The sequence below is a fragment of the Salmo trutta genome, unplaced genomic scaffold (assembly GCF_901001165.1).
Source record: "Salmo trutta unplaced genomic scaffold, fSalTru1.1, whole genome shotgun sequence".
NCBI lineage: Eukaryota > Metazoa > Chordata > Actinopteri > Salmoniformes > Salmonidae > Salmo > Salmo trutta.
This window is the reverse complement of record NW_021822962.1, coordinates 4,065,896-4,086,287: the sequence shown is the minus strand read 5'-3', so window position 1 is coordinate 4,086,287 and position 20,392 is coordinate 4,065,896. Positions and strand designations below refer to the sequence as shown.

The 20,392-nt window shown below is 42.7% G+C and overlaps 1 protein-coding gene across 2 annotated transcripts; it reads right to left on the bottom strand.

Moving 5' to 3' along the window:
- Positions 1 to 6,141: 6,141 nt before the first annotated feature.
- Positions 6,142 to 17,023, bottom strand: LOC115187747 (gasdermin-E). Of its 2 annotated transcripts, none has more exons than XM_029746769.1 (10): positions 16,830 to 17,023; positions 15,912 to 16,167; positions 12,101 to 12,305; positions 10,282 to 10,456; positions 9,768 to 9,888; positions 9,481 to 9,606; positions 7,413 to 7,540; positions 7,115 to 7,286; positions 6,933 to 7,006; positions 6,142 to 6,838 (listed from the first exon to the last, which is right to left on the bottom strand). In XM_029746769.1, the coding sequence occupies exons 1-10, from the start codon at positions 16,839 to 16,841 to the stop codon at positions 6,611 to 6,613; spliced, it is 1,497 nt and encodes a 498-aa protein (XP_029602629.1). In that variant the 5' UTR covers positions 16,842 to 17,023; the 3' UTR covers positions 6,142 to 6,610. The 2 variants fall into 2 exon arrangements, with proteins under 2 accessions (XP_029602629.1, XP_029602630.1); XM_029746770.1 differs by lacking the exon at positions 16,830 to 17,023 and adding an exon at positions 16,487 to 16,791.
- Between the last annotated feature and the right edge of the window lie 3,369 nt (positions 17,024 to 20,392).

Here is a 20,392-nt window from a genome sequence, read left to right as displayed (position 1 = left end):
TCTGTCTCTCACTGTTCAAATAAACCTACCATTAAAATTATAGACTGATCATTTCTTTGTCAGTGGGCAAATGTACAAAATCGGCAGGGGATCAAATACTTTTTTCCCTCACTGTATACAGTTGAAGTCGGAAGCTTACATACACTTAGGTTGGAGTCATTAAAACTCATGTTATTAGACCAATGATGTACTGTAACCAGTGAACACAGCAGGGTTAGATTATGGTATTAGACCAGTGATGTACTGTAACCAGTGAACACAGCAGGGTTAGATTATGGTTTTAGACCAATGATGTTCTGTAACCAGTGAACACAGCAGGGTTAGATTATGGTTTTAGACCAATGATGTACTGTAACCAGTGAACACAGCAGGTTTAGATTATGGTATTAGGCCAATGATGTACTGTAACCAGTGAACACAGCAGGGTTAGATTATGGTATTAGACCAATTATGTAGTGTAACCAGTGAACACAGAAGGGTTAGATTACGGTTTTAGACCAATGATGTACAGTAACCAGTGAACTCAAATCTACACTTGCACACTAGCACTTGTGTACTTTGTAAAGTTTATTTCATGATGTCGAGGATGATGTGCTCCTAATGGAGTTTAATGTCTGGTTTTCTAATTCTAATTCTAAGAGTAACCCATTGGAGATCAAAAGATTGAGAGGTGAGCTGACTGTCATTATACAGCAGATATACAGTTGAAGTCGGAAGTTTACATACACAGGTTGGAGTCATTAAAACTTGTTTTTCAACCTTTCCACAAATTTCTTGTTAACAAACTATAGTTTTGGCAAGTCGGTTAGGACATCTACTTTGTGCATGACACAAGTCATTTTTCCAACAATTGTTTACAGACAGATTATTTCACTTATAATTCACTGTATCACAATTCCAGTGGGTCAGAAGTTTACATACACTAAGTTGACTGTGCCTTTAAACAGCTTGGAAAATTCCAGAAAATGATGTCATGGCTTTAGAAGCTTCTGGTGGGCTAATTGACATCATTTGAAGCAATTGGAGGTATACCTGTGGATGTATTTCAAGGCCTTCCTTCAAACTCAGTGCCTCTTTGCTTGACATCATGGGAAAATCAAAAGAAATCAACCAAGACCTCAGAAAAAAAATTGTAGACCTCCATAACTCTGGTTCATCCTTGGGAGCAATTTCCAAACGCCTGAAGGTACCACGTTCATCTGTACAAACAATAGTACGCAAGTATCAACACCATGGGACCACGCAGCCGTCATACCGCTCAGGAAGGAGACGCGTTCTGTCTCCTAGAGATGAACGTACTCTGGTGCGAAAAGTGCAAATCAATCCCAGAACAACAGCAAAGCATCTTGTGAAGGTACTGGTAGAAACAAGTACAAAAGTATGTATATCCACAGTAAAACGAGTACTATATCGACATAACCTGAAAGGCCGCTCAGCAAGGAAGAAGCCACTGCTCCAAAACCACCATAAAAAAGCCAGACTACGGTTTGCAACTGCACATGGGGACAAAGATCATACTTTTTGGAGAAATGTCCTCTGGTCTGATGAAACACAAATAGAACTGTTTGGCCATAATGACCATCGTTATGTTTGGAGGAAAAAGGGGAATGCTTGCAAGCCGAAGAACACCATTTCAACCGTGAAGCACGGGGGAGGCAGCATCATGTTGTGGGAGTGCTTTGCTGCAGGAGGGTCTGGTGCACTTCACAAAATAGATGGCATCATGTGGAAGGAAAATTATGTGGATATATTGAAGCAGCATCTCAAGACATCAGTCAGGAAGTTAAGGGTTGGTCGAAAATGGGTCTTCCAAATGGACAATGACTCCAAGCATACTTCCAAAGTTGTGGTAAAATGGCTTAAGGACAACAAACTCAAGGTATTGGAGTGGCCATCACAAAGCCCTGACCTCAATCCTATAGAAAATGTGTGGGCAGAACTGAAAAAGCGTGTGCGAGCAAGGAGGCCTACAAACCTGACTCAGTTACACCAGCTCTGTCAGGAGGAATGGGCCAAAATTCACCCAACTTATTGTGGGAAGCTTGTGGAGGGCAACCTGAAACGTTTGACCCAAGTTAAACAATTTAAAGGCAATGCTACCAAATACTAATTGAGTGTATGTAAACTTCTAACCCACTGGGAATGTGATGAAAGAAATAAAAGCTGAAATAGATCATTCTCTCTACTATTATTCACCCTCTTAAAATAAAGTGGTGATCCTAACTGACTTAAAACAGGGCATTTTTACTCTGATTAAATGTCAGGAATTGTGAAAAACTGAATTTGGTGCATGTAAACTTCAGACTTCAACTGTATAAACAAGTACACGTTAAAGCCTCAGCTAATGACCTGAGTAGCAGACTGGATAGTCTCAGAAATCAGGGCTAGGAGGCTAGCTACACAGACTTCTGTTCGCAAACGGAAAAGCAAAAAGTACACAAAGAAGTTAGTTCCACCCATGTCTCTAGCCAAGTGCACAGGGATTGGTTTGGGGGAACTCCCTAGCGCACATGCTTATTTCTATACACCTCCTGGACTTTATCTCTGCCTCCTGGCCTGTCTGTCGACTGCACCACATAACTTTGCACCAACCAAAATTGCATGATGATGATAATATTTTATTACATCTCCCTGGAACCTTCAATGCACAGACGAGCTTGGCTCCACGAAGACATTTATCAAGGACCTCAGCCACCCGAGCCACTGCAGGTGGGGTCAGTACAGGTGCATCAAAGCTGGGACCGAGAAACTGTTTGTCCTAATATTTTGTTAATTCCATTATTTTACTTTTTAGATTTGTGTGTATTGTTTTGTGTTGTTAGATACTACTGCACGTTGGTGCTAGGAACATAAGCATTTCGCTACACCCCCAATAACATCTGCTAAATATGTGTATGTGACCAATACAATTGGATTTGATTTTATGATACATATTAATGTATAAGTAAATACAAAAACTACAGTACATAGTCTACTGTTATGATATGGGGGGGGGGGGGGGGGTAGTGTTAGGACATAGACAAACACACTATCCAGGTTCCACTTCCACACTCCATCCTCCAGGGGGCAGCAGCAACCTTGTTGAATTGCTGAGCCTGGTTGATAAGCACATCACGTTGTTGCCAATTAAGGTGATTGTGAGTCAGTGTCCCAGGTGGCAAGCAGTGAGGCTGCTGGGTTTGTTTGGTGGCCATATTTATGTTTCATCACCATATGAAAAAATAATTATGCGTTTGGACTGGCAGATCAAGAGGTCAAGACGGAGATGGCCCTGAACTCGGTAAGTGTCTGTCTCCTGGAGACATGTGCATCCAACATAGTCCTCAAACGCTAATTTCTCAAATAAATGCACACATTCATTCAGGTTACAGACCATGTAACTAGGCCTAGGACCCCTAGACATAACGAGTCAGGTTACAGACCATGTAACTAGACCTAGGACCCCTAGACGTAACTAGTCAGGTTACAGACCATGTAACTAGACCTAGGACCCCTAGACGTAACGAGTCAGGTTACAGACCATGTAACTAGACCTAGGACCCCTAGACGTAACGAGTCAGGTTACAGACCATGTAACTAGACCTAAGACCCCTAGACATAACGAGTCAGGTTACAGACCATGTAACTAGACCTAGGACTCCTAGACGTAACGAGTCAGGTTACAGATCATGTAACTAGGCCTAGGACCCCTAGACGTAACGAGTCAGGTTACAGACCATGTAACTAGACCTAAGACCCCTAGACGTAACGAGTCAGGTTACAGACCATGTAACTAGACCTAGGACCCCTAGACGTAACGAGTCAGGTTACAGACCATGTAACTAGACCTAGGACCACTAGACGTAACGAGTCAGGTTACAGACCATGTAACTAGACCTAGGACCCCTAGACGTAACGAGTCAGGTTACAGACCATGTAACTAGACCTAGGACCCCTAGACGTAACGAGTCAGGTTACAGACCATGTAACAAGACCTAGGACCCCTGACGTAACGAGTCAGGTTACAGACCATGTAACTAGACCTTGAACCCCTAGACGTAACGAGTCAGGTTACAGACCATGTAACTAGACCTAGGACCCCTAGACGTAACGAGTCAGGTTACAGACCATGTAACTAGACCTAGGACCCCTAGACGTAACGAGTCAGGTTACAGACCATGTAACTAGACCTAGGACCCCTAGACGTAACGAGTCAGGTTACAGACCATGTAACTAGACCTAAGACCCCTAGACATAACGAGTCAGGTTACAGACCATGTAACTAGACCTAGGACCCCTAGACGTAACGAGTCAGGTTACAGACCATGTAACTAGACCTAAGACCCCTAGACATAACGAGTCAGGTTACAGACCATGTAACTAGACCTAGGACCACTAGACGTAACGAGTCAGGTTACAGACCATGTAACTACACCTTGGACCCCTAGACGTAACGAGTCAGGTTACAGACCATGTAACTAGACCTAGGACCCCTAGACGTAACGAGTCAGGTTACAGACCATGTAACTAGACCTAAGACCCCTAGACGTAACGAGTCAGGTTACAGACCATGTAACTAGACCTAGGACCCCTAGACGTAACGAGTCAGGTTACAGACCATGTAACTAGACCTAGGACCCCTAGACGTAACGAGTCAGGTTACAGACCATGTAACTAGACCTAGGACCCCTAGACGTAACAAGTGCGGTTACACACCATGTAATTAGACCTAGGACCCCTAGACGTAACGAGTCAGGTTACAGACCATGTAACTAGACCTAGGACCCCTAGACGTAACCAGTCAGGTTACAGACCATGTAACTAGACCTAGGACCACTAGACGTAACGAGTCAGGTTACAGACCATGTAACTAGACCTAGGACCCCTAGACGTAACGAGTCAGGTTACAGACCATGTAACTAGACCTAGGACCCCTAGACGTAACGAGTCAGGTTACAGACCATGTAACTAGACCTAGGACCCCTAGACGTAACGAGTCAGGTTACAGACCATGTAACTAGACCTAGGACCCCTAGACGTAACCAGTCAGGTTACAGACCATGTAACTAGACCTAGGACCACTAGACGTAACGAGTCAGGTTACAGACCATGTAACTAGACCTAGGACCCCTAGACGTAACGAGTCAGGTTACAGACCATGTAACTAGACCTAGGACCCCTAGACGTAACGAGTCAGGTTACAGACCATGTAACTAGACCTAGGACCCCTAGACGTAACGAGTCAGGTTACAGACCATGTAACTAGACCTAGGACCACTAGACGTAACGAGTCAGGTTACAGACCATGTAACTAGACCTAGGACCCCTAGACGTAACGAGTCAGGTTACAGACCATGTAACTAGACCTAGGACCCCTAGACGTAACGAGTCAGGTTACAGACCATGTAACTAGACATAGGACCCCTAGACGTAACGAGTCAGGTTACAGACCATGTAACTAGACCTAGGACCCCTAGACGTAACGAGTCAGGTTACAGACCATGTAACTAGACCTAGGACCCCTAGACGTAACCAGTCAGGTTACAGACCATGTAACTAGACCTTGGACCCCTAGACGTAACGAGTCAGGTTACAGACCATGTAACTAGACCTAGGACCCCTAGACGTAACGAGTCAGGTTACAGACCATGTAACTAGACCTAGGACCCCTAGACGTAACGAGTCAGGTTACAGACCATGTAACTAGACCTAGGACCCCTAGACGTAACCAGTCAGGTTACAGACCATGTAACTAGACCTAGGACCCCTAGACGTAACGAGTCAGGTTACAGACCATGTAACTAGACCTAGGACCACTAGACGTAACGAGTCAGGTTACAGACCATGTAACTAGACCTAGGACCCCTAGACGTAACGAGTCAGGTTACAGACCATGTAACTAGACCTTGGACCCCTAGACATAACATTATGGGTTATGGGTTTCCTAACAATACATCAAAAAAGCATTATAACAACTTTAAACTATGCAAGTGACTCTGCAAATAGCCTTGTAGTTTTTGAATTTTGTAGGCTTTTTGAATGGTCTTCAATGAGCAAAAACTTAATGAAAGGCATCTGGCAGAAGTAAATACAACTGCGTTTTGATGAAAAGCCATTAACACGGAAGTATGACGTAGGAATGTGTCATTAATTAATGTACAGTAGTGGGAATATTGATTTATTCATATTGTTTAATACATTTTTCTTAACACATGTGCATTATCTTGTTTTTTTATATGTTTTACTCCTGTCTCTTTGCAATCATCAACAATATGTTATAAATTGTGACATTTCTGAAATTCATCCCGGGCGGTGCAGTTCATATATCCACTATGTAGCACAAGGAATGTTTCTATTCAGCTAAATCTTTCCTGAAGAGGCCAGGCCATTCACAGCGATACTCATGCCTAGAAGAAGGTGTCCAGGACAGATAACTGAAATCACTGTGAATTCTGAGTAAGACATGGAATGGAATACTGAGTGTATCCGTTCAAACTGGATTTACAAGTTGCATGGTCTCTCTCTCTCTCTCTCTCTCCCTCTCTCTCTCCCTCTGTCTCTCTCTCTCTCTCTCTCTCTCTCTCTCTCTCTCTCTCTCTCTCTCTCTCTCTCTCTCTCTCTCTCTCCCTCCTTACAGTAAAGAGGCCAGGCCTTTCACAGTGATACTCATGACCAGAGGAAGGTATCCAGGCTGGTCCTTCATCTCTGTCCTCAGTGTGTCCTCCTCTCTCTTCAGTGTAACTTTAGAGTGACCAAAGAGACTCTCTGTCCTCCCAAACACCTCCTCCTCAGTCAGAACAGCCAGACCTGCATCTCTCAGAGAGAGGGTCTCCCCACTCCCTGCTGCCACATGCTGCACCTGGAGGACAAGCAGCACAGGAATAAGCTTACATGCTCTCTTTTCTAAAAGGTCATACAGGACTGGAGGCTCAATCAAGCAGGTGTGAACTCACCAGGATCTGCAGGGCCTGTAAGACTGGAGGACTGCAACAGGATCCCAACACAGAGAGACCCTCATCTGTCATTCCTGAAGATATAAATATGGACACACATAAAACCACAGTGGTGAACCTAGTTTCCCAGGAACTGATCAAATAATAACTGGAGAATAACTGAAAACTGCTCGCCATCTCACCGTCCATGGCACTGACAATGAGGTGGATGGCACTGAGAAGTGAGGATCTGAACTCATCCTCATCCTTCCCAACACATTGGTCTACAAGATCCAGTATGGCCTGGACTGTTTCCCTCTCAGACTCTTCCAGATCACCCAGGTCAGGAGTCTCACCATCACACGTCTGATCCAGCTGTGGAGAGAGAGAGGGAGAGAGAGATAGAGAGAGAGAAAATATGTTACATATATTCGAGGTTAGATATTCATCCCTGCTATTAGGTGTGTGTGTGTGGGCCCTGTTTCTGTACGTCCCACTCACCACACTCTCCAGCACACTGACTGCCTCTCTGTCCTCCATGGTTGTCTTGAAGAGCTGGAGCAGAGAGGAACGTGTGGCTGCTGGCAGGACTGACAGCACCTGGAAATGACCACTCAGTTTCTCCAGTTCTGTCAACACACAACAGACAGACCATGTTACTTGTCAAAGTGTGGGAACTTCATAATTACTAATCAAAAAGAACAACTTAAATACTGAACATTCCATTCAGTAGACTACATGTTGACCAGACGTTCCATTCAGTAGACTACATTACATGTTGACCAGACGTTCCATTCAGTAGACTACATTACATGTTGACCAGACGTTCCATTCAGTAGACTACATGTTGACCAGACGTTCCATTCAGTAGACTACATTACATGTTGACCAGACGTTCCATTCAGTAGACTACATGTTGACCAGACGTTCCATTCAGTAGACTACATTACATGTTGACCAGACATTCCATTCAGTAGACTACATGTTGACCAGACGTTCCATTCAGTAGACTACATGTTGACCAGACGTTCCATTCAGTAGACTACATTACATGTTGACCAGACGTTCCATTCAGTAGACTACATTACATGTTGACCAGACGTTCCATTCAGTAGACTACATGTTGACCAGACGTTCCATTCAGTAGACTACATTACATGTTGACCAGACGTTCCATTCAGTAGACTACATGTTGACCAGACGTTCCATTCAGTAGACTACATTACATGTTGACCAGACGTTCCATTCAGCAGACTACATTACATGTTGACCAGACGTTCCATTTAGTAGACTACATGTTGACCAGACATTCCATTCAGTAGACTACATTACATGTTGACCAGCAGTTCCATTCAGTAGACTACATTACATGTTGACCAGACGTTCCATTCAGTAGACTACATTACATGTTGACCAGACGTTCCATTCAGTAGACTACATGTTGACCAGACGTTCCATTCAGTAGACTACATGTTGAGCAGACGTTCCATTCAGTAGACTACATTACATGTTGACCAGACGTTCCATTCAGTAGACTACATTACATGTTGACCAGACGTTCCATTTAGTAGACTACATGTTGACCAGACATTCCATTCAGTAGACTACATTACATGTTGACCAGCAGTTCCATTCAGTAGACTACATTACATGTTGACCAGACGTTCCATTCAGTAGACTACATTACATGTTGACCAGACGTTCCATTCAGTAGACTACATGTTGACCAGACGTTCCATTCAGTAGACTACATGTTGACCAGACGTTCCATTCAGTAGACTACATGTTGACCAGACGTTCCATTCAGTAGACTACATGTTGACCAGACGTTCCATTCAGTAGACTACATGTTGACCAGATGTTCCATTCAGTAGACTACATTACATGTTGACCAAACGTTCCATTCAGTAGACTACATGTTGACCAGACGTTCCATTCAGTAGACTACATTACATGTTGACCAAACGTTCCATTCAGTAGACTACATTACATGTTGACCAGACGTTCCATTCAGTAGACTACATTACATGTTGACCAGACGTTCCATTCAGTAGACTACATGTTGACCAGACGTTCCATTCAGTAGACTACATGTTGACCAGACGTTCCATTCAGTAGACTACATGTTGACCAGACGTTCCATTCAGTAGACTACATTACATGTTGACCAGACGTTCCATTCAGTAGACTACATGTTGACCAGACGTTCCATTCAGTAGACTACATGTTGACCAGACGTTCCATTCAGTAGACTACATGTTGACCAGACGTTCCATTCAGTAGACTACATGTTGACCAGATGTTCCATTCAGTAGACTACATGTTGACCAAACTTTCCATCCAGTAGACTACATGTTGACCAGACGTTCCATTCAGTAGACTACATGTTGACCAGACGTTCCATTCAGTAGACTACATTACATGTTGACCAAACGTTCCATTCAGTAGACTACATGTTGACCAGACGTTCCATTCAGTAGACTACATTACATGTTGACCAAACGTTCCATTCAGTAGACTACATGTTAACCACTAGACAGGAGACATTACCCTCCACTGGCATTATTACCTTTGTTCAGATTTAGGGGGCTGTTGGCAGCAAAGTCCTCTACCAGGTCCATAATTCCATCCTCTTCCATCTCGTAATTTGACCTAACTTTTTCAAAGCCCCCATTGTTGGAGAAGAGGCACAGATCTGTGGACAAGAGCAGACAACAGTTATAACCAGTCACACACAGACAGATACAGTGGCTGTTCTAAATACACTGAGGAACATAGACGCTGGCTGTGTACTTTATCATGGTACTTAACCATGCAGCTATACCTGGGACATTGATAAACTATACACTTCCTCACCAAACTTTCCATTGCATTTGACCTTGAGTTCAATCAGACTGAAGGCAATGACAGTATATTCAGGAATCTTCAGCGACACATCACTTTCTGTCTGAGTACTGCCACTCTGCTTCATAGAGGCCTGTGGAAAACATTTAAAATTAGTCAGAGACGTTTGGTACACAGACGACCCAGATTCTAACCCAGACAGTCACCTATACTACACCATTACATCTTCAGGAAGTGGTTCTAATGATAAAAACAGGAAATGATCTATGTGGGAGTTCAGGGCTACAGCATTCATCACTACTGAACAGTCATCTGTGATCTGTCAATATGGTCCTGACATGTATTTTATTTATGTACTGTTGGCCTAGCTATCATAAAGTAAGATTATTGAGATTAAAATCTATTTTGCAACAGAGATAATGTAAATCTGTGTTGTCAGTTATACATTATGACGTTTTTCCAGTCAAGAAAATATGATGAAAACTTATTTCACTTCAGTAGAACGCCTGGTAATCTTTCCTCCTACCTTCATACTCAGGGCCACGCAGGCGCTCACGGTGGCTCCTACATTGCCACGCTTCTGGACTTTGTTTGTGACCGGGCAAGGTTGTGATGTCATAATCCTCTCCGTCAACACCCCTAATATTGCCCTGGGCTTCCCCCGGGTCTGCTTGATCACAGGGTGGGTCATGTCCAGACGTCTGCAGGAGAGGGACCCAAATAAATCATACAAAATATAGAGTGGGTGAGGAAATATTATTTAAAGGTACTAGTTATGCTTCTTACTAGAGTGTTATTCTTGAACTGCAATGTCTTTCACGTCCCTCGTCTTTACAAACATGAAAAACACTTTAAAGGCTCTCTTCAATCTGTAACACTGAGGCGTTACGGATTACGCAATAGACTTCTAACGTTAGCTAGGTGGCTAGATGGGCAATGTTAGCTAGGCGCTAGGGTTAGGGTCAGAGGTTAGGGTTAAGGTTAGGAGTTAGGGCTAGGAGAAGGGTTAGCTAACATGATGTGATTCGAACACACAACCTCCCTCTTTTTGTTTTTGGCTCATGTAACCATATGTATCATACTAATTTGAGTGTCACAGATTTACATTTACGATGTTACGTCTTTTAGGCCAGGCTGAATATACACTGAGTGTACAAAACATTTACACCTTACTAATATTGAGTTGCACAGCCCCCCTTTTACACTCAGAACAGCCTCAATTCGTCGGGGCATGGACGCTACAAGGTGTCGAACGCGTTTCACAGGGAGGCTGGCCCATGTTTACTCCAATGCTTCCCACAGTTGTGTCAAGTTGGCTGGATGTCCTCTGGGTGGTGGTCCATTCTTGATACACAACTGTTGAGCGTGAAAAACCCAGCAGCGTTGCAGTTTTTGGCACAATCCGGAGCGCCTGGCACCTACTACCATAGCCCGTTCAAATGCACTTACATTTTTTTGTCTTGTCCATTCACCCTCTGAATGGCACAATTAATGTAGGAGAATATAACACATTAGATCTGGTGAAAGATAATACAAAGAAAAAAACATGCTTTTTCACATTTGTTTTTTGTTCCATCATCTTTGAAATGCAAGAGGAAGGCCATTACATGACTTAGGAGTCTAGCCACAATTTAGATGTTGTCCACTAGATGGCAGCAGTGTATGTGCAAAGTTCTAGACTGATCCAATGAACCATTGCATTACTGTTCTGCCCAAATGTGCCTAATTGGTTTATTGATACATTTTCAAGCACATAACTGTGCACTCTCCTCAAACAATAGCATGGTATTCTTTCACTGTAATAGCTACTATAAATTGGACAGTGCAGTTAGATTAACAAGAATTTAAGCTTTATTCACATATAAGACATGTCTATGTCCTGGAAAGTTTGCTGTTACTTACAACTGTCATGCTAATCACATTAGCGCACGTTAGCTCAACCGTCCCGGTATAGGGATCCCGATCCCGATCCGATCGCCACCTTCCGGAGACACCTGAAACCCCACCTCTTTAAGGAATACCTGGGATAGGATAAAGTAATCCTTCTAACCCCCCCCCCCTTAAAAGATTTAGATGCACTATTGTAAAGTGGTTGTTCCACTGGATATCATAAGGTGAATGCACCAATTTGTAAGTCGCTCTGGATAAGAGCGTCTGCTAAATGACTTAAATGTAATGTAATGTAACCGGTCTCCTCCCCTTCATCTACACTGATTGAAGTGGATTTAACAAGTCACATTAATAAGGGATCATAGATTTCACCCAGATTCACCTGGTCAGTCTGTCATGGAAAGAGTTCTTAATGTTTTGTACACTCAGTGTATGTACAGTATAGGACAACTCACTTGTCTTTCGAGTAGTTAACCAACTCCTTCACTTCCACCTCCTCTTTCTTCAGTCTGCCAAAGGACGACTCCTGTTCGTTGGAGCATTTTAAGTCCAAGTTAAGTTTTAAATCAGCAGCCAATCCCTCCACATTTCCTTCTGAGTTGATTTCTTTCTTGTCACCAAATGTCCCACTGTGGTCCACGAAATCAGACTCCTTCACATCTGAGGGAACATTCAACATTAGAATAGACACATGATCATTTTCATCATTTTTCATGAAGGGGGAATTCAGACCTGAGTTATGAGCGCATACATTTCATTTATTTCACTTCTGTGCACTTTTCTCTCTACACGCATTCTGACCTTGAACTTAAGCATGGAGAAACGCAGGTGCCAGACAGATATTCATTTGGGGTGGAGATCACAGACATGGAGGTGTGTCTACAGATACACCGTATTCTGACCTTGATTTAATTCCCTCATAATTCCACCACCTTCACACACAAAGAAACCATGAATAAGGTGGAGCAACCTGTGGGTTCCAAGTGGAAAACATGGACTCGGTCCTGCGTAGCTCAGTAGGAAGAACATGGGGCTTTGGTGACATTTTACTCATGTTAGTCTGTCAACCATGTCCAATCACCCACCATCTCCATGTCTACCTTTCAAAAGCCAATCATGTATATAGCCATAGCTCACATTACCTACATGTATATATCTATGAGGGGCGGCAGGTAGCATAGCGGTTAAGAGTGTTGGGTCTGTATCCGAAAGGTTGCTGGTTCAAATCCCAGAGCCGTGAAGGTGAAAAATCTGTTGTTCTGGTCTTGAGCATGGCAAGTAATCCCCAACAACTGCTCCCCTTGTCCCAATGATGTTGATTAAGGCAGCCCCCCCACCTCTCTGATTCAGACACAGTTCAGTTGAATGCATTCAGTTGTGCAGCTGACTAGGTCATTTCTTTGTGAATTAAAATCAGTCAGGGCATGATATAGCCAAAGTTAACTAATTTGCCATGATGCTAGATTAGCATACTTGCTTGAATACTGACTAATTTCCCAAATACACCATTTATTCTTGTAGGCTAAATGTTTTAGCCTAGTTTACATTAGGTTTCCATTGTATTGCTAATTGTTCTTGTGGTAGTGTGTTACATTCATCCTGTTGGTTACAGCCCCATAAGGGAGTGGATGTCCCACTTCCAGACATTTGCCACCACAGGGGTTTGGCCTGTCGATGCGGCAACATGCCAGCTCCGAGGAAGAAAAGGTGGCATGACCTCTTTCAGAAGGTACTGTATGTATTATGACAAGAGATAATGGCCATGCATAGGCATATGACATCTGAACTTTGTGTTCATCTAGAAAACAGACTGTATTACTAGAAATACCTGTCATTAAATTTAGGTCTTTAATACTAATGAACAGCAACTTTATTACAATATTAGGCCATCAAATTGTCATGGCATATTGTAACAAAGAGGCTACACACAGTGTCAAAGTCTCAAGCTGTGATCTTGTCAACCAATCACGACAGGTTAAGGAAAGTTCCAGAGAGAGCTAGAGTTCATCACCCCTTGACTCCCGGATTCGGGTTGTATTCCTGGTCGTAATGTTGGTAAGTTGACGTTGCTCTTATATCCAATAGTTCTTCCCTGCTGTATGTAATAAGACTTCAGATTTCCTGGGGAAACAATGTAAGAAATAATACATAAAAAACTAAGTATTGCATAGTTTCCTAAGAACTCGAAGCGAGGCGACAGTCTATGTTGGCGCTATCTTGCTAGTCAAATATTAGTAAGAGAGGTTAGCATTTCTTGGGGGTATGATTTTTGACCATCTGTACCTTTCTCACTCATCATTATTCATAATTCATGCAGGATTGTCTGTAACCGTGGTAGCATCCACATTAATGTAGAAGTGTTTAGAAACATATTATATTCTTATTTACAATAAAAGTGACTCCAGAATGACATTATTTTTACCCAGAAAGTTTCCATATTCAAATGCTCAGGCCCAAAGTGAGGAGTAGCATGAGTAATGGAATTTATTGTCAGATATTTCACAACAAAAACATGCTAGCAACAACAACCTGATTTTCACTGTACCCTGCAATTACATATGTTACATGTTACTTATAAACTTGTTCTATCTAAGCCATTGTTATTGTGCCATAAAACGTCAATTGTTGACCTGGGCGTTTATTTTCTTATATCACTGCACACAACTTTTGCTAATTTGCATACTGATAGTTAATTGTTTAATTCCAGCATTCACTTCCAGCATTTTTATCAACTTCTACATTTTCTGCAAGAATGTCATTTACACACTGTTACATTCATTTTGTCTTAGTATGCCACTATTTCCGATGTATTATTATAATTTTCCTTGACAGAATCGTTATTATCCTCTTTGACGGTGGATTTTCGTCAGCATTTTCATCTGTTCCTACTTTCGCCAATGGAGGGCGATCAGCCGCTTTCTGGGGGTTTGTACTCCTATAGTTGTTTACTGTTTTTGTACTTGCCAGTTATCTAGCGGTTCTCACGCACCCCTGAGTTACCCCCGTGTTGACGATCAGTGTGGCGAATGTGTTGTTACTTACCCTTACCACCTGGGGGCGGCCCGTCAGGAAGTCCAGGATCCAGTTGCAGAGGGAGGTGTTTAGTCCCAGGATCCTTAGCTTAGTGATGAGCTTGGAGGGTACTATGGTGTTGAACACTGAGCTGTAGTCAATGAATAGCATTCTCACATAGCTGTTCCTTTTGTCCAGGTGGGAAAGGCAGTGTGGAGTCTGTGGATCTGTTGGCGCGGTATGCAAATTGGAGTGGGTCTAGAGTTTCTGGTTAATGGTGTTGATGTGAGCCATGACCAGCCTTTCAAAGCATTTCATGGCTACAGACGTGAGTGCTACGGGTCTGTAGTCATTTAGGCAGGTTATCTTAGTGTTCTTGGGCACAGGGACTATGGTGGTCTGCTTGAAACATGTTGGTATTACAGACTCAATCAGGGAGAGGTTGAAAATGTCAGTGAAGACGACGTTTACCTTGGTTTAAAGGATTTATCTATAGTTATGCACATGCACAAAAGGGATGTATTTACAATTATAAACCGGGTTCGAGCCCTGAATGCTGATTGGCTGAAAGCCATGCTATATCAGACCATATTCCAAATGTATCACAAAACATTTATTTTTACTGTTCTAATTACGTTGGTAACCAGTTAATAATAGCAATAAGGCACCCAGGGGGTTTGTGGTATATGGCCAATATACCACAGCCAGAGGCTGTATCCAGGCACTCCGCGTTGCATCATGTTAAGAACAGCCCTTAGCCATGGTATATTGGCCATATACCACACCCCCTCGGGCCTTATTGATTAATCAGAGGATCCCTGTCTTATAAGAGTTGATTGTTTATCTTGTCATTATTGTACTGCCGTGTTTTGTTTATATGGTCTGTCTTTGAGTTTAGTATCGACATCCATTGATGGAAAATTATCTGGTGAGTTTAATAATATATTTTCTCTTGCAACATATTCAAATTCCTTTATTACATCATGTTATAGTTCACAAATAAATCTAATTTGGATGAAAAAACGAATTTTGCTTCTAACGTCATTACAAGTTACGTCGATATTGCTTCTTAATTGGTTCGATAAAATTATGGAAAAAGGGTTTATTGTATAAATGTAGCAACTCCTCTCTTGCTGTAGGAAATAAAGGTTGGACTAGTCATCAGGCTTTTTGGGTGGGTTTTGAGTAGTCAACGTTCCGGGAATTTTTTTCTAGACCTGGCAACCCTGTCGGAGGAGCTGTTCTGGTGTTTACCTGGGTTTAAAGGTTTGTCTTCATGTTCTCCAGGCTTCAGCACATCACTCAGGGAAAAGCCTCTGGACTGGTATTTGGGTTCCTGCCAGAAGCATCCACATCTGGGCCTGGTCTTCACAATGAGTGAGAGGAGATTCAGTTTACCAGAGCTGTCGTTCAGACTGGACACAGGGATCAGGCTACCGTTAGAATCTACTTCCTTCAACATGGATTTTACGGCCTTGGAAATCATGATGGTGGTGGATCGTGTTTCTGGCTGCAGCAAATGACAAAGACATAAATGACAAAGACGTCTAAGATGAACTAAGATGAACACATAAACATTCAATCAATACAACAGCTTCCCGAAGTGCATTCTAAATACATTTCACACACATGAAAGATGGCAAGACAATCAATACAAACACAAGATTCACTTTCCCTGGGAAAAGAGTGGATCAGAACGGAGTAGCATTGCTTTTGACAAGACAGGAATACAAACAGGAAATCATTTCAGTCAAAAATGCTGGTCATTCAAGTCTATCCAAAGCATGCTGTATATTTTTCTGATCGCAACACTGCAAGAGCTTCAATACCAGGTTCTCGCTGCTTCTTCCTCTGGGTCCTTATGACTTAGAGATACGTTATTAAGAATGAGATACGAATATGTCTGAAATGCATTAGCTAAGAGTTAATTACATACTAGTAGGAGGAGTCTCTTTAACTTAACCCCTTGCTGGGAAACTGTCCTGTTCCACTCTTATGTTCCTGCTCTTCACTTCTGTTTTATTTCATGAGAAAATCAGTTAGAACTACATGCCACATTACTGGGAAGTATATTCTGGTTTGATGTGTTGTCATCCTCATAGCAGTGAAGCAGTGTTGGGGAGTAGTCTCAAAATGCAATTCAACAAAGCAGACGTTAGTTCCTACAAGTACCTGGATGTTCATATGAACAATGTGCTTAGCTGGAAAGTCCAAGTAGAGTGTCTGCTCCAGTGTCCAACAACACCTCTATTTCCTACACAGACTCAGGGTTATTGGAGTTTACCAGAGAATAATGTTCCTGTTCTTACATGTAATAACTCAGTAACTCATCTAGTTTCACTTTCACTTTCTTCAGGCTACCGAAGCACAGCTTTGTTTTTATACTGCTGCTACTTCCTGTTTATTATCTATGCACAGTCACTTTACCCCTTCCTACATGTACAAATTACCTCAACTAACCTGTACCCCCTGTATATAGCCTCGTTATTGTTATTTTATTGTGTTACTTTTTATAACTTTTTACTTTAGTTTATTTGGTAAACATTTTCTTAATTCTTTCTTGAACTGCGTTGTTGGTTAAGGGCTTGTGAGTAAGCATTTCACTGTAAGGTCTACACCTGTTTTGTATTTGGCGCATGTGACAAATAAAGTTTGATTTGATGAGGAATGTTTCCTTTAAGGCCCTGTACACACTGAAGTTGTAGAACTAATAATGCACAACTCATTTGGTAAAACTGTTTTAATACAACAGAGTGTTTCTGCACAAACAGTGTTGTGGAGACATTGCACAATGGTTGTGTGAAATATTTTGTGTAGATGAACTCTGTTATAGCACAGGAATATCAGTATTAGCCTATGGTATTTTAAGGCTCCCGAGTGGCGCAGTGGTCTAAGGCACTGCATCTCAGTGCTAGAGGTGTCACTGCAGACCCTGGTTCAACCCTGGGGAGTTGAACCAGGAGTCACATAGGGCAGTGCACAATGCATCGTCCGGGTTAGGGGAGAATGGGGTAGGCCGTCATTGTAAATAAAAAAGTCTTAACTGACTTGCCTAGTTAAATAATTGTTTGTTTTCATAAAGTATCATTCACAACCTTTGTGTCCAATGTGTGGTAAATCAGTTGTCCAACCTGAGTGTGTACGCGGCCTAACTGTTACTACAGGGTCAGAAAGTCACATCCATATACTTCACCACTGTACTGTAGGAGAGTCAAACACTAACACACAGTTATCAGTTCCAAAGCGCAATAACAGTTCTCAAGGTCAAGTTTTAGTTTCAATTTGAACAAATCCCAGGAGCCTTGCAGTAATAACATACTGTAGTATAGGGTTTCTGATGACAAAATGTCTACCGTAAATTCCGGACTATAAGCTGCAACTTTTTCCCAGTCCTTGAACCTCGCGGCTTAAACAATGACGCGGCTAATATATAGATTTTTCCCGTTTCAATTTTTTTTCTCCAAAAAAACACATTCTGTGACGTGCTCAGTTTTTTGGCGGCATGAAGCTTTCATTAGACCAATGAAATTGCCGAACGGGTTAAGGTCAAACAACTTTTTTGTTTACTGTTTAGATTAAATCGAGCGCTCTCAAACTTCCCATCATTCTGATTAAGGTAGTCATTTTGTCACCCTCATCATGGCAAAGACACGGAGAAATGCATAAGATGCAGCTTTCAAGTTGAAGGCGATTGATCTGGCTGTTGGAAAAGGAAATAGAGCTGCTGCACGGGAGCTTGGTCTTAATGAGTCGATGACAGCTGGAGGCAGGGCTTTCTCCTATAGAGCTCCATTTTTATGGAATAGTCTGCCTACCCATGTGAGAGACGTAGACTCAGTCTCAACCTTTAAGTCTTTACTGAAGACACATCTCTTCAGTAGGTCCTATTATTAAGTGTAGTCTGGCCCAGGGGTGTGAAGGTGAACGGAAAGGCTGGAGCAACGAACCGCCCTTGCTGTCTCTGCCTAACCGGTTTCCCCTCTTTCCACTGGGATTCTCTGCCTCTATCCCTATTACAGGGGCTGAGTCACTGGCTTACTGGTGTTCTTCCATGCCGTCCATGGGAGGGGTGCGTCACTTGAGTGAGTTCAGTCACTGAGGTGGTCTTCCTGTCTGGGTTGGCGCCCCCCCTTGGGTTGTGCCGTGGCGGAGATCTTTGTGGGCTATACTCGGCCTTGTCCTGGGATGGTATGTTGGTGGTTGGAGACATCCCTCCAGTGGTATGTGGGCTGTGCTTTGGCAAAGTGGGTGGGGTTATATTCTACCTGTTTGGCCCTGTCCGGGGGTTTCATCGGATGGGGCCACAGTGTCTCCTGACCCCTCCTGTCTCAGCCTCCAGTATTTATGCTGCAGTAGTTTATGTGTCGGGGGGCTAGGGTCAGTCTGTCACATCTGGGGTATTTCTCTTGTCTTTTCCGGTGTTCTGTGTGAATTTAAATATGCTCTCTCTAATTCTCTCTTTCTCTCTTTCTTTCTTTTACTCTCTCGGAGGACCTGAGCCCTAGGACCATGCCTCAGGACTACCTGGCTTGATGACTCCTTGCTGTCCCCAGTTCACCTGGCCGTGCTGCTGCTCCAGTTCCAACTGTTCTGCCTGCAGCTATGGAACCCTGACCTGTTCACTGGACGTGCTACCTGTCCCAGACCTGCTGTCCCAGACCTGCTGGAACCCTGACCTGTTCACCGGACGTGCTACCTGTCCCAGACCTGCTGTTTTCAACTCTCTAGAGACAGCAGGAGCGGTAGAGATACTCTCAAAGATAGGCTATGAAAAAGCCAACTGACACTTACTCTTGTGTTACTGACTTGTTGCACCCTCGACAACCACTATGATTATTATTATTTGACCATGCTGGTCATTTATGAACATTTGAACATCTTGGCCATGTGCTGTTATAATCTCCACCCGGCACAGCCAGAAGAGGACTGGCCACCCCTCATAGCCTGGTTCCTCTCTAGGTTTCTTCCTAGGTTTTGGCCTTTCTAGGGAGTTTTTCCTAGCCACCGTGCTTCTACACCTGCATTGCTTGCTGTTTGGGGTTTTAGGCTGGGTTTCTGTACAACACTTTGAGATATCAGCTGATGTAAGAAGGGCTATATAAATAAACTTGATTTGATAAGACGTTGGAAACAGCAGCGTGAGGAATTGACTCAGTGAAAAAAGACAACTAAAGCTTACTGGAAATGTTTTATTTTTTGTTACAAGCCGTGTTTCGTTAAAGCCTATTTATTTTTGTTACAAGCCGTGTTTCGTTAAAGCCTGTGTAAAGTTAATTTGTTTCAATGTACCGGTAGGCACCTGCGACTTATAGACATGTGCAGCTTATTTATGTTCAAAATAATATATATTTTTAAATTCAGTGGGTGCGGCTTATATTCAGGTGCGCTTAATAGTCTGGAAATTACGGTATGTTGTTCAAACACTGTGAATCAGACGTCACAGAGATGGACCATCATACTGACTCCACACATTGGGGATGTTATCTCTGTGTATAGAATCATTATTAAAAAGATGGAAAACTTCATCACCCTGGTACTCTAAACATCAAGATTACCAGGGTGATGGACTTCATCTTTGTTTTAATAAGTATACTTTTTGCACACTGTAGCACAGTAATGTGAGAAAGTTTACACTTTCAAATGAGTATAGAATAATAACAGACTTCACAGACTTGTTTTTGACTATTCTTTGGACATGATTCTGGTGAACAGTATTTTGAACAGGATTCTGTTTC

Bases quoted from the DNA above. Each gene is read 5' to 3' on its own strand.
- LOC115187747 (XM_029746769.1), bottom strand. The intron at 12,306-15,911 runs GTAAACACCAGA...ATGTTCCCTCAG, and splicing joins AGACAAACCTTTAAACCCAG to ATGTGAAGGAGTCTGATTTC. The intron at 7,007-7,114 runs GTGAGATGGCGA...TTATATCTTCAG, and splicing joins CATTGTCAGTGCCATGGACG to GAATGACAGATGAGGGTCTC.